This window comes from Triticum dicoccoides, chromosome 2A, assembly GCF_002162155.2.
Source record: "Triticum dicoccoides isolate Atlit2015 ecotype Zavitan chromosome 2A, WEW_v2.0, whole genome shotgun sequence".
NCBI classification, from domain to species: domain Eukaryota; kingdom Viridiplantae; phylum Streptophyta; class Magnoliopsida; order Poales; family Poaceae; genus Triticum; species Triticum dicoccoides.
Window position 1 is genome coordinate 624,205,061 of NC_041382.1, and position 12,541 is coordinate 624,217,601.

General features: G+C 46.5%; 1 protein-coding gene across 1 annotated transcript; it reads right to left on the minus strand.

Moving 5' to 3' along the window:
* Positions 1-8,007: 8,007 nt before the first annotated feature.
* On the minus strand, positions 8,008-8,750 carry LOC119358021. The gene has a single exon (XM_037624752.1). It carries the CDS (start codon positions 8,748-8,750, stop codon positions 8,220-8,222), a length of 531 nt encoding a protein of 176 aa, XP_037480649.1. The 3' UTR covers positions 8,008-8,219.
* Between the last annotated feature and the right edge of the window lie 3,791 nt (positions 8,751-12,541).

Genomic DNA, 12,541 nt, shown 5'->3' on the forward strand with positions numbered 1-12,541 from the left:
TAGAGACGGTTGCATTCACGTTAAATAGGGCACAATCTAAATCCGTTGAGACGACTCCTTATGAACTGTGGTTTGGCAAGAAACCAAAGTTGTCATTTCTTAAAATTTGGGGCTGCGACGCTTATGTGAAAAAGCTTCAACCCGATAAGCTCGAACCCAAATCGGAGAAATGTGTTTTCATAGGATACCCAAAAGAAACAGGTGGGTACACCTTCTATCACAGATCTGAAGGCAAGACTTTTGTTGCTAAGAATGGATCCTTTCTAGAGAAGGAGTTTCTCTCGAGAGAAGTGAGTGGGAAGAAAGTAGAACTTGACGAGGTAACTGTACCTGCTCCCTTATTGGAAAGTAGTTCATCACAGAAACTGGTTCCTGTGACACCTACACCAATTTGTGGGGAAGGTAATGATGATGATCATGAAACTTCATATCAAATTACTACCGAACCTCGTAGGTCAACCAGAGTAAGATGCGCACCAGAGTGGTACGGTAATCCTGTTCTGGAGGTCATGTTACTAGACCATGATGAACCTACAAACTATGAGGAAGTGATGATGAGCCCAGATTCCGAAAAATGGCTAGAAGCCATGAAATCTGAGATGGGATCCATGTATGAGAACAAAGTGTGGACTTTGGTTTACTTTGTCGATGATCGGCAAGCCATCGAGAATAAATGGATTTTCAAGAAGAAGACTGACGCTGATGGTAATGTTACTGTCTACAAAGCTCGACTTTTTGCGGAAGGTTTTCGACAAGTTCAAGGAATTGACTATGATGAGACCTTCTCACCCGTAGCGATGCTTAAATCCGTCCGAATCATGTTAGCTACTGCCGCATTTTATGATTATGAAATTTGGCAAATGGATGTAAAAATTGCATTCTAAATGAATTTCTGGAAGAAGAGTTGTATATGATGCAACCTGAAGGTTTTATTGATCCAAAGGGTGCTAACAAAGTGTGCAAGCTCCAGCGATCCATTTATGGACTGGTGCAAGTCTCTCAGAGTTGGAATAAACGTTTTGATAGTGTGATCAAAGCATATTGTTTTATACAGACTTTTGGAGAAGCCTGTATTTACAAGAAAGTGAGTGCGAGCTCTGTAGCATTTCTAATATTATATGTGGATGACATATTGTTGATTGGAAATGATATAGAATTTCTGGATATCATAAAAGGATATTTGAATAAGAGTTTTTCAATGAAAGACCTCGGTGAAGCTGCTTACATATTGGGCATCAAGATCTATAGAGATAGATCAAGACGCTTAATTGGACTTTCACAAAGCACATACCTTGACAAAGTTTTGAAGAAGTTCAAAATGGATCAGGCAAAGAAAGGATTCTTGCCTGTGCTACAAGGTGTGAAGTTGAGTAAGACTCAATGCCCGACCACTGCAGAAGATAGAGAGAAAATGAAAGGTGTTCCCTATGCTTCAGCCATAGGCTGTATCATCTATGCAATGCTGTGTACCAGACCTGATGTGTGCCTTGCTATTAGTTTAGCAGGGAGGTACCAAAGTAATCCAGGAGTGGATCACTGGACAGCGGTCAAGAACATCCTGAAATACCTAAAAAGGACTAAGAATATGTTTCTCGTTTATGGAGGTGACAAAGAGCTCATCGTAAATGGTTACGTTGATGCAAGCTTTGACACTCATCCGGACGATTCTAAATCGAAAACCGGATACGTGTTTATATTGAATGGTGGAGCTGTCAGTTGGAGTAGTTCTAAACAAATCGTCATAGAGGGATCTACGTGTGAAGCGGAGTACATTGCTACTTCGGAAGCAGCGAATGAAGGAGTCTGGATGAAGGAGTTCATATCCGATCTAGGTGTCATGCCTAGTGCATCAGGTCCAATAAAAATCTTTTGTGACAATACTGGTGCAATTGCCTTGGCAAAGGAATCCAGATTTCACAAGAGAACCAAGCACATCAAAAGACGCTTCAATTCCATCCGCGATCAAGTCCAGGTGGGAGACATAGAGATTTGCAAGATACATACGGATCTGAATGTTGCGGACCCGTTGACTAAGCCTCTCTCACGAGCAAAACATGATCAACACCAAGGCTCCATGGGTGTTAGAATCATTACTGTGTAATCTAGATTATTGACTCTAGTGCAAGTGGCAGACTGAAGGAAATATGCCCTAGAGGAAATAATAAAGTTATTATTTATTTCCTCATATCATGATAAATGTTTATTATTCATGCTAGAATTGTATTAACCGGAAACTTAGTACATGTGTGAATACATAGACGAACAGCGTGTCACTAGTATGCCTCTACTTGACTAGCTCATTAATCAAAGATGGTTAAGTTTCCTAACTATAGACATGAGTTGTCATTTGATTAACGGGATCACATCATTAGGAGAATGATGTGATTGACATGACCCATTCCGTTAGCTTAGCACTTGATCGTTTAGTTTACTGCTATTGCTTTCTTCATGACTCATACATGTTTCTATAACTATGAGGTTATGCAAGTCCCGAGTACCGGAGGAACACTTTGTGTGCTACCAAATGTCACAACGTAAATGTGTGATTATAAAGGTGATCTACAGGTGACTTCGATGGTACTCGTGGAGTTGGCATAGATCAAGAATAGGATTTGTCACTCCGATTGTCAGAGAGGTATCTCTGGGCCCTTTCGGTAATGCACATCACTATAAGCCTTGCAAGCAATGTGATTAATGAGTTAGTTGCGGGATGTTGCATTACGGAACGAGTAAAGAGACTTTCTGGTAACGAGATTGAACTAGGTATTGAGATACCGACGATCGAATCTCGGGCAAGGTAACATACCGATGACAAAGGGAACAACGTATGTTGTTATGCGGTTTGACCAATAAAGATCTTCGTAGAATATGTGGGAACCAATATGAGCATCCAGGTTCCGTTATTGGTTATTGACCGGAGATGTGTCTCGGTCATGTCTACATAGTGCTCGAACCCGTAGGGTCCGCATGCTTAAAGTTCTGTGACGATCGGTATTATGAGTTTTGTGTTTTGATGTATCGAAGGTAGTTCGGAGTCCCTGATATGATCACGGACATGACGAGGAGTCTCTAAATGGCCGAGACATAAAGATTGATATATTGAACGACTATATTCGGACACCGGAAGTGTTCCCGGTGGTTTCGGAGAAAACCGGAGTGCCGGAGGTGAAAGGACATGCGGTGCCCCCATGTGTGGTTTTGGTAATTGATGACATTCTCTATGGACTAATGGTTGCATTGAGTTATATTTGAAGGATTTTTTCATAGGCATTTCTTGAAGTCCATGTGTTGGTTTCAAGGAGTTTATGGGTTGACCAAGGTGCTATTAAGGAATTATCCAAAGATTGGTCATGTGAGTGTTGAGCTTATTGCAAGCATGTCTTGAAGAAGAAGATTGTGTGATCATTCATGTTTACTTTCAAGACATCATCCAAACGAAGAGAGTTGGAAAGATTCAAGGTTGATCAAGACTAAGTCAAGAGTGAATCAAGTTGATCAACTCACAAAGCGTAGAAGATGTACCGAGAGGGATCAAGTGATCCCATGGTATGGTAAGCATTGTCCATTGCACTTGTGTACTAACCCATGGTCTATGTGAGAGTCTATGGGGGTTAGGTACATGTCCATGGGCTTGTGTCAAGAGGAAGATATCATACAACCCATGGAAAGGATGACATCAAGTGGTGATCGTCATCAAAATTGCCGTGTGCAAGTTCAAGTGGAGCATCACGAAGAGATCAAGTGCTTGAAGCTTGCCATCCACTGTGGTGTAAATGGACTTGTGAAGATGTGCCGAAGAGTGGCTCACCCATAGTGGAGTATGGGGGAGCAATCATCTAGTCTCCATCGACCCAACGCAATCAAGAAAGGTGGTCCATCTTGAGGAGGACAAGATCGTCATCATCTAGCTCAAGTGGATCATGTGCAAGGCAAAGGTTTGCCCTTGATAGGTTTTCTATTTTACCGGTCTCATGGTGGTAGTTGGGAGACCGGGTTATAGGATCGATAGCCGTACTATCAAGGGGGCTCTCAAGTGAGTAGCTTGATCGTATCGTTCGTCAAGAGCTCAAACCATTGCATCCTTGCATCATGTTTCTTGGTTCTTGTTTGGTTCTCTTTGTGAGTCTTAGATCTTATGGTCATCTTGATGACAAGCTTGAGTTCATCGAAAACGGAGTTTGCATGCGTCTTCTATGATGTTTTCGGTGTTGGAGGTTTTACCGGTCTTATCCGAGGAAGGGTTCTCACCATTTTATTTTGGGCCTTTTCTCATTTGCTTCTTATTGGTATTTCTATCAAGATTGTGTTAGCCCTTGTTGCTAGCTTTTCAACAAACTCGGTTTCATCGAATTCGGAGTCCGTTCGCAAAAGTTGTGACAGTTTTGGTGTTCTGAAAAGGCTGCAGCGGTACTACCGCGAATTGGAGCGGATGTAATTTTTTACTACCGCTCCAGAGCGGTACTACCGCGGCTCCTACAGCGGTAGTACCGCTCCGGATCAAAAACTCGTCCCAAGTCCTGCGGTGGTAGGCCCGGATGTATTTTTTTAGTACCGCTCGCTAGCAGTAGTACCACTACCCTTTGCGGTAGTACCGCGATCCCTAGCGGCAATACCGTGAGGACGAGCGGTAGTACCACTCCAGCGGTTCTACTGGCCTTTTGCCTCCTCGCTGTTGTTTTTCAAAGGGGTACAACCGCCCTAGCGGTAGTACCGCTCCTTGGAGCGGTAGTACCGCTCTGTGCGGGCTGTGAGCATAACGGTTGGATTTTCCCCCACCTATTAAAGGGGGTCTTCTTCCCCATTGAACCTTATCTCTTTAGCTCGTGTTCTTCCCCCATTGTTGACCTTCTTCGAGCTTGCTAACTCTCAATCCCTCCAATGATTCTTGCTAGTTCTTGAGGGAAAAGAGAGAGGAGATCTAGATCCACGTTTCCACCAATCACTTTCTCCTCTAAGTGAGGGGAACCCCTTGATTCTAGATCTTGGAGTTCTTCGTGTTCTTATTTCGTTCTTCCTCTCATTTTCCTCCCTAGCATTAGTTGCTTTGGTGGGATTTGGGAGAGAAGGACTTGGGCACTCTGTGTGCCCTTGCCATTGCATTTGGTGCATCGGTTTGAGTTCTCCACAGTGATACGTGGAAGTGAAGTTTGAGAAGCTTATTACTCTTGTGTGTTTGAGCACCCTAGAGCTTGTTCCTCTTGGGTGCCTTGGCGCCCTAGATGGTTGGTGTTGTTCGTAGCTCAATCATTGTGGTGTAAAGCTCCGAGCAAGCGTCGGGGTCTCCAATTAGGTTGTGGAGATCGCCCCAAGCAATTTGACGGGTACCGGTGACCGCCCCCAAGGGTTGCCAAAGTGTACGGGTTTGGTGACCGCCCCCAAGGGTTGCCATTTGTACGGGTTCGGTGACCGCCCTCAAGGGTCCCTTAGTGGAATCACGGCATCTTGCATTGTGCGAGGGCGTGAGGAGATTACGATGGCCCTAGTGGCTTCTTGGGGAGCATTGTGCCTCCACACCGCTCCAAACGGAGATTAGCATCCGCAAGGGTGTGAAATTCGGGATACATCGTCGTCTCCGCGTGCCTCGGTTATCTCTTATCCGAGCCCCTTTACTTATGCACTTTACTTTGTGATAGCCATATTGTTTCTTGTCATATATCTTGCTATCACATAGTTGCTTATCTTGCTTAGCATAAGTTGTTGGTGCACATAAGTGAGCCTAGTTGTTTTAGGTTTTGTGCTTGACAAATTAACCGCTAGGTTTATTCCACACTTGTTCAAGCCTAAATCGTAATTATTTTAAAACGCCTATTCACCCCCCTCCAGGCGACATCCACGATCTTTCAGGAGGGTTACCGGAACCCCCCTGGGAGAAATAGTGGGCCTTATGGGCCTTAGTGGAGAGAGAGAGGGCTGGCCTAGGGCAGGCCGCACGCCCCTTCCCCTCTGGTCCGAGTTGGACTAGGAGAGGGGGGCGATGCCCCCTTTCCTTCTCCCTCTCCCCCTTCCTTTCCCCCTCCTAGTAGGAGTAGGAAAGAGGGAAGTCCTACTCCTACTTGGAGGAGGACTCCTCCTCCTGGCGCGCCTACAGGGGCCGGCCGACCTTCCCCCTTGCTCCTTTATATACGGGGGCAGGGGGCACTTCTAGACACACAAGTTGATCTGTTGATCTCTCCCAGCCGTGTGCGGTGCCCCCCTCCACCATAACCCACCTTGATCATATCGTAGCGGTGCTTAGGCGAAGCCCTACATCGGTAGCATCATCATCACCGTCATCACGCCGTCGTACTGACGAAACTCTCCCGTGAAGCTCTGCTGGACCGGAGTTCGTGGGACGTCATCGAGCTGAACGTGTGCTGAACTCGGAGATGCCTTGCGTTCGGTACTTGGATCGGTCGGATCGTGAAAAGTACGACTACATCAACCATGTTGTGCTAACGCTTCCGCTTTCGGTCTACGAGGGTACGTGGACACACTCTTCCCTCTCGTTGCTATGCATCACCATGATCCTGTCTATGCGTAGGAATTTTTTTGAAATTACTGCGTTCCCCAACAATGCGAACATGACTGCAATGCTCCAGAAATAAGTTCAATCGATCATTATCGCACCATATCGGCAACTTTGTTCATTTCCTGATATCAAGTAATTATTTTCTTTGTCTGGCAGGTTTTGGAAAGAGTTCACCGGAATTGCTCCAGGACTGCCGAGTGCCGAGGGAGCTGCGATTACACTCCCGGAAGTAAGTAGTACTAGCTAGTTCAGCGCATCTCCCATTGATTCTAGTTTCATCAATATTATTTACCATGCTTGATTATCAGTTTGATTGAACTCTATTTCTCGTATAAAGTGCTTGTGGCAGGAAGCCGGAAATGATTTTTGTGGATACCACGTTTGCGAGTCCGTCTACAACGTGACCTCTCAGCAGGGCTACTCCGAAAAACAATATGAAGCACGTAAACAATAATATTCACAATTTTATTTTATTACCATCATTTGTGTTGAGTTTCATTCATATATATGTATTGACCCCCTTCTTTAAATTAGATATGGCAGATGCGGGATGAACTCCTACCACATGATCGCATACGAGCAATTAAAGAGGAATTGGCGGGATTCTTTTTTGATCATGTCATTAATGAGAAGGGAGAATACCATGTGAAAATTGATATAGACTTTAGATGTTAGGGATTGTAAGAGATCTTATATTGTATATATGTAGCTAGTAGCGTCGGATAGATATACGAAAACTTGTTGCTCGACCATTCTCTCGGAGAAAGAGAGGTCACTTCCCTCTGTATATGTTCATGATGATCTTGTGTAATTAATGGTTCCTCCATTTTCTTACTAGCTAGCGTGTCGAGGTCTTTCTATATGTATAGTAGCTAGCATCGACCAAGCACGAAGAAAGAGAGGTCACTTCTCTTTATTAGCTAGCCAACACAATATGAAATCTCTAAATTAACCCTCCAAAATCCCCTAACCCCCCTCCCTTTCAAAAACAAAAAACAAAAACCCCACCTTCTGCCAGCTGCTGATGTGTGAATGCCTTTTTGGTTCCGGTCGGTGTTACCAACCGGAACTAAAGGTCCTCCTGCCTGGGCCCCTGCAGCGGTCACGTGAAGCCCCTTCTGTCCCGATTCGTAAGCGAACCGGGACTAAAGGTTTTGGACTTTAGTCCCGACCTTTTAGTCCCGGTTCCGGAACCAGAACTAAAGATCCTCTGAAACCGGGACTAGTTTCCTGTTTTCCACTAGTGCATTCAAGCTGCGACGGTCGTGACGGGGAGCTGCAACCACAGGGACACGCTGCTGCATGCACGACACCGGTGAGAAATGGAGGAGACGATGGCGGCGAGGGCAGCACTGCGCCGGGCGGTGCTTTTACGGCCAGTGTGCGGCTGTAAATCGCTCGATGCTGCGGGTGCAACCGGCGCCGGTCGACCGACGGGTAGCACTAGCCAAAAGAAAGTGATAATTATTATTGAAACCAAATTTCATCGCATCTAACATTTATTTGTACTCAATAGGTATATCCGTAGCCCAGATGTGTACGTAGTACACTTAGTTACAAGTCACAAACACTCATGTAGAAATCAAAATAAAGTGATACAAGCTGGCCTGTCCTTCCTCATCGAAAGTAAGAACGTACTCCTCTCCTCTTGACACGTACCTGACGTACGCGCGCCCTCGATCTCTCAGCTCTCATGTCTCAGCGTCGCGCGTCATGGCGAGCGTTGCAAAACCGGAGGAAAGTTCTGCGCCCTGAGCTGCTCATAGAACATACTGATGAACTCCTCCGCCCTGTAGTCCACGTCAGGCTCAAGTTCGTAGCAGGCCAACCCATCAGCCTCATCTTCCTCCTCAACCACATCGTCCTCCTCTGTCGCCGGCGGCGACCCGTACGAGGCCCCAACGGTGGCGCCAAAGCAGGAAGAGACGGCAGCGCCGGCGGCGGCACCCCGCTTCAGCCGTGAGTGGAGCCTCTTGGCCGCGAGGAACACGGGGCTAGGGCTGTTGCTACACGAGAACTCGTGCTCCATTAACGCGCGAGGAGGGTAGTATGGCGGCAGACGCTTGTTGCTTTTGCCGTGGTAGGAGGAGAGGACGGCGTGGGTACGCCTCGCCACCCTGCGGAGGAGTCGGCGCCGGTTCATGAAGAGGTACTTGAGGTAGTCTGCGGCGAGGACGAGGAGGCTGCGCAGACGACGCCTCGCCGTCTTGGTGCTGCAGCGCCGGAATCTATCTTCGTCCATGCGGTCGCGCCGGGAAGTTGATGATGATCCTGGTAGGGTTTTTGTCAGTCTACATGTAGCATGAGGAATTTCTGACCTGGACCGTCCTTGCTCAAGGGCTAACCTTTTATAGCTAGCGTAGTAGAGATAGAGAGAGATGAAAATCATTGGTGTCACAGTGGGCTGCACAATTTCGGGGCAAGAAAGGTTAGTTTAGTGAGCCTGAGAAGCAAGCACAAATTAGCTGGACTGGACTTGTTGCACCGTTTATTGTGCTGGTGCTAGACACGCTCAAGTTAGGTGCATTTCTGAAATTCTGAAGAAGAAAAAAACCTCCATAATCAAGACGGCATTCCAGCTGTTTGCACGTACGGTGTGAGAGGTGAGACGACGAGAAAACATAAGAGAAATGGATGCTGTTTCTAGAAGTGAAAAATGATGGAATTACAGAGATTAAGCGAACAGAACAGAGAACACGGTTGGTTTTCTTTTACGAAAAAGATGAGGAGTTGTCTTGGCCATCACGGTTGCGAGTACGCGCAACTCTCTCCATTTTTCATGCCAAAGCAAAACACACTTGTCAGTAGACGTCAAACCTTCACCATGCTGCCGCCGAGAAAAATTAAAATAATCCCATGCATGTCCCATGCAAGGCCCATTTGCATGAAGCCACTGAGGAGTTACTCTTACTTGAGGGGAAGACGCTGGAGAACGGCCAGAAGACCAGGGTTCCGCAGCGGGCTTATCGCATAAAAGCAAAAAATCGCATGTAGCTCCGCAGCGGGCTTATCGCATACCTTTGCTTGGTCTCGCCGCAAAACGAAGCTAGATTACGCGTTGTACGTGTGCTTTACCCCATCGTCGTGTAATTCTGGAGGAGTAGTGGCTTGCGGGTTGTAAGTTTGTACCGGACGAGAGCGCACTTCTTCCGCAATGATATGATCATGCATCAACGTGTAGGGGCACGTTGGCTAGTCAGGCTTGAATCAACGCGCAAAGAATGTTGTTTGAAGATGCGGCGCATTAGTTCAAGGTAGTAGTAGCATACGATGGCATAAGCATAGTTTAGGACAATGGGCACTGAGGAATTTTTAGATAAATCACTACTCCTGCTACTGAACGTGGCATTCGGGGCAGTTCTTTCTTCTCGTATGCAGCCGGTTTTGTGTTTCGCGTTTGGCCAAGAGTCGCTAGTACTCTACTTTCCGCGGCGGTTCTAAGAGCATCTACGTCCGAGCACCCTAAATCCTTTTCAAACATCTGGCGGGTTGGCCAGTCATAAAAAATCGACTCATTCAAATACCTCAAACAGGCCTCGAACATTCGAACTGGCCGGCACCCCTCATATCCAGCCCAAATATAAAAAGGATATGGGGTGGCCCGGGCGCATCCACCACATCGGCTTGGTCCAGCCTAGCCCACACCTGCCCCACAAATATCCCCATCCGAAAAATCCTAGACCGCAGCCAATCCGAACTTCACTTTACTCCCTTCTCCATCCATTCCACTTCTGATCCCCTTCGAACGCATCTGATGGCCGGCGACCGAAGCAGCGGTGCCTCAGGTGGGGACTCCGGTTCCGACGACGACCGGGCTAGCCTGCTGCGCAAAGCAGAGCCCGACGATGTGGAGGAGGTCGCCCTCCACATCGCGTTGAGGCGTTCGACCCTCGACCAAGGCGGATCCGGCAGCGGCGGACCAACTTCGTCAGCGCCCGACACCCAGCACTGGCGACGTCACCGGCCCTTCCCGCCCGGCACGCAACTCCGGCCACTCCGCTCCTCCAGGTACGCTGCTCACCACCACCACCCTCTGCTCCGGAGGTGGTACCTGGACACAGCTGGGTCCTCGTGCCCGCGCCTGGGCCAGCGCGCACTCGGACACCCGAGTCCGAGGAACGAGCAGCCCAACACGAGCGGCGGCGGGCGAGGGAGAGGGCAGCGGCGTCCGAGTCGATGTTCATGCACCATTCGCATGCGAGCGTGCCAGTTGATCCTGAGGCAGCTTTCCTCGCGTCAGTCCACCGCCACTCTCTCACGGCGACGGAGACGCATGCGCGGCGCCTCCGCCCCAAGAATGCCAATGCGCTCAGACTTGCCATCAAGTTATCGGAGCGTGAGGCAAACAAGGAGGTGGCGGTGAGGGTGAAGGCGGCCCGCCATGCGAAAGAGTAGGAGAGCCTGCTTCGCAGGCTATCGGGCAAAAGATGCAGCTCCGACTCCGCGCTGGTGGACGGCTCCACCTCCAGCTCCGACGACGATGATGACAATGCACCTCCGCACGTCGACGCCTACACGAAGGAAGGGCACAGCTGTGCCGACAAGCGGAAGGGGAAGGGGCCAGCGAGGAAATGGTGATTTCCTCCGCCCTTCCCCGTTCTGTTTATATTTTATCTATGTATTATAAGTAGTTTATAGTATGGATTTGCATTGTCAGCCATTGAACTCCGATAAATTATGTTCCTTTTGTCCGGCTTATATGATGAACTGCGCTTTGATCATGTGTTTACGTAGCGTTGCATGAATTGCATGGTTTTGAGGTTTTGGATATGAGGGACACGAGTGTGGAAGGCAACACATAAGGTGTGCCCGATCAGTGCACGCAGATGCGCCCGGGTGCGTCCGTGGGCGTTTCAGGGGTCGGATTTGCCCATCGCGGCTTTAGGGTCGGATTTTCCCATCGCGGTTCTAGATGCTCTAAAACCGCTATATATGTAGGACCCCGATAAATATCACACGTGTGGCACGAAGTAACTTGGGCTAGATGCCCTTATCATCACAGAATGCGCCACGTCACCGCATGCATGAACAAATGACGAAACTAACGATATCAGTGGGAATCTTTTGGGTTTTTAGTTTTTAAAATGTCTTAAACTAAAATTTTGATTAAAAAACCGTTTTCACCATTAAATCCACTGCGACGTGATCTTTGAAAATAGATCATATATTGATATATTTCGGCAGCTTTCTTTTTGGGTTAAAAGTTGCCGTATCTACTGCACATACATTTCCACGACATTTACACTGAAGTTGCCATGATATGTTTTAACCTTTTTTTCCTTCTGTGTTAAAGTAAATTTTGACATGTTATAAAGAAGGGAATTAAGAAACTAAACATGCCACAGTGAATTACTAAAAATTGTCATGATCCATGAAATAATTTTAACATGGTTCATAATTAAAATGAAATTTATCACCAAATACTTTAAAAATGCATGGTCAATGACACAAATTTGCCATGAACCAGAAACTAAAATTTCCATGGTGAATTACTTAAATTTTCCATGATACATGCACTCAATTTTGCCTTTGTTCATACAAAAAATAATTTTCATTGTCAAAATACTAGAATTGCCATGGTCAAAATACTAGAATTTCCATGATCTATAAACTAAAATTGTCATGATCTATAAACTAATTTAGCCATGATGAATTACTAAAAATTGCCATGGTAAATTAATAAAATTTGCCATGAAAAGTAGTTGAAATACAATGGTAGCTTTGAATTTAGAAGAAAAAATGGATGAAAATATCATGGCAATTTTAGTGTAAACACTATGGCAACTTCAGTGTAACATCATGGCAACTTTTGGCCCAAAAAATCATCAAAACATAGCAATGTAGGATCTAGTTTTGAAAATTTAGTCGAGATGGATTTAATGATGAAAATTGATTTTTACTTGGACTTTTTATTTAAGATATATACCATTTTTAAGTCCGAGAAACCAAAAAGATTCCGCTGATGTCATCTGTTTGACATGGCAAAATTGATGGTAATGAAGGCGTTTGGACCATGTCACTTCGTGTCACACG

Bases quoted from the DNA above. Each gene is read 5' to 3' on its own strand.
- LOC119358021 (XM_037624752.1), bottom strand. From the start codon at position 8,750: ATGGACGAAGATAGATTCCGGCGCTGCAGCACCAAGACGGCGAGGCGT.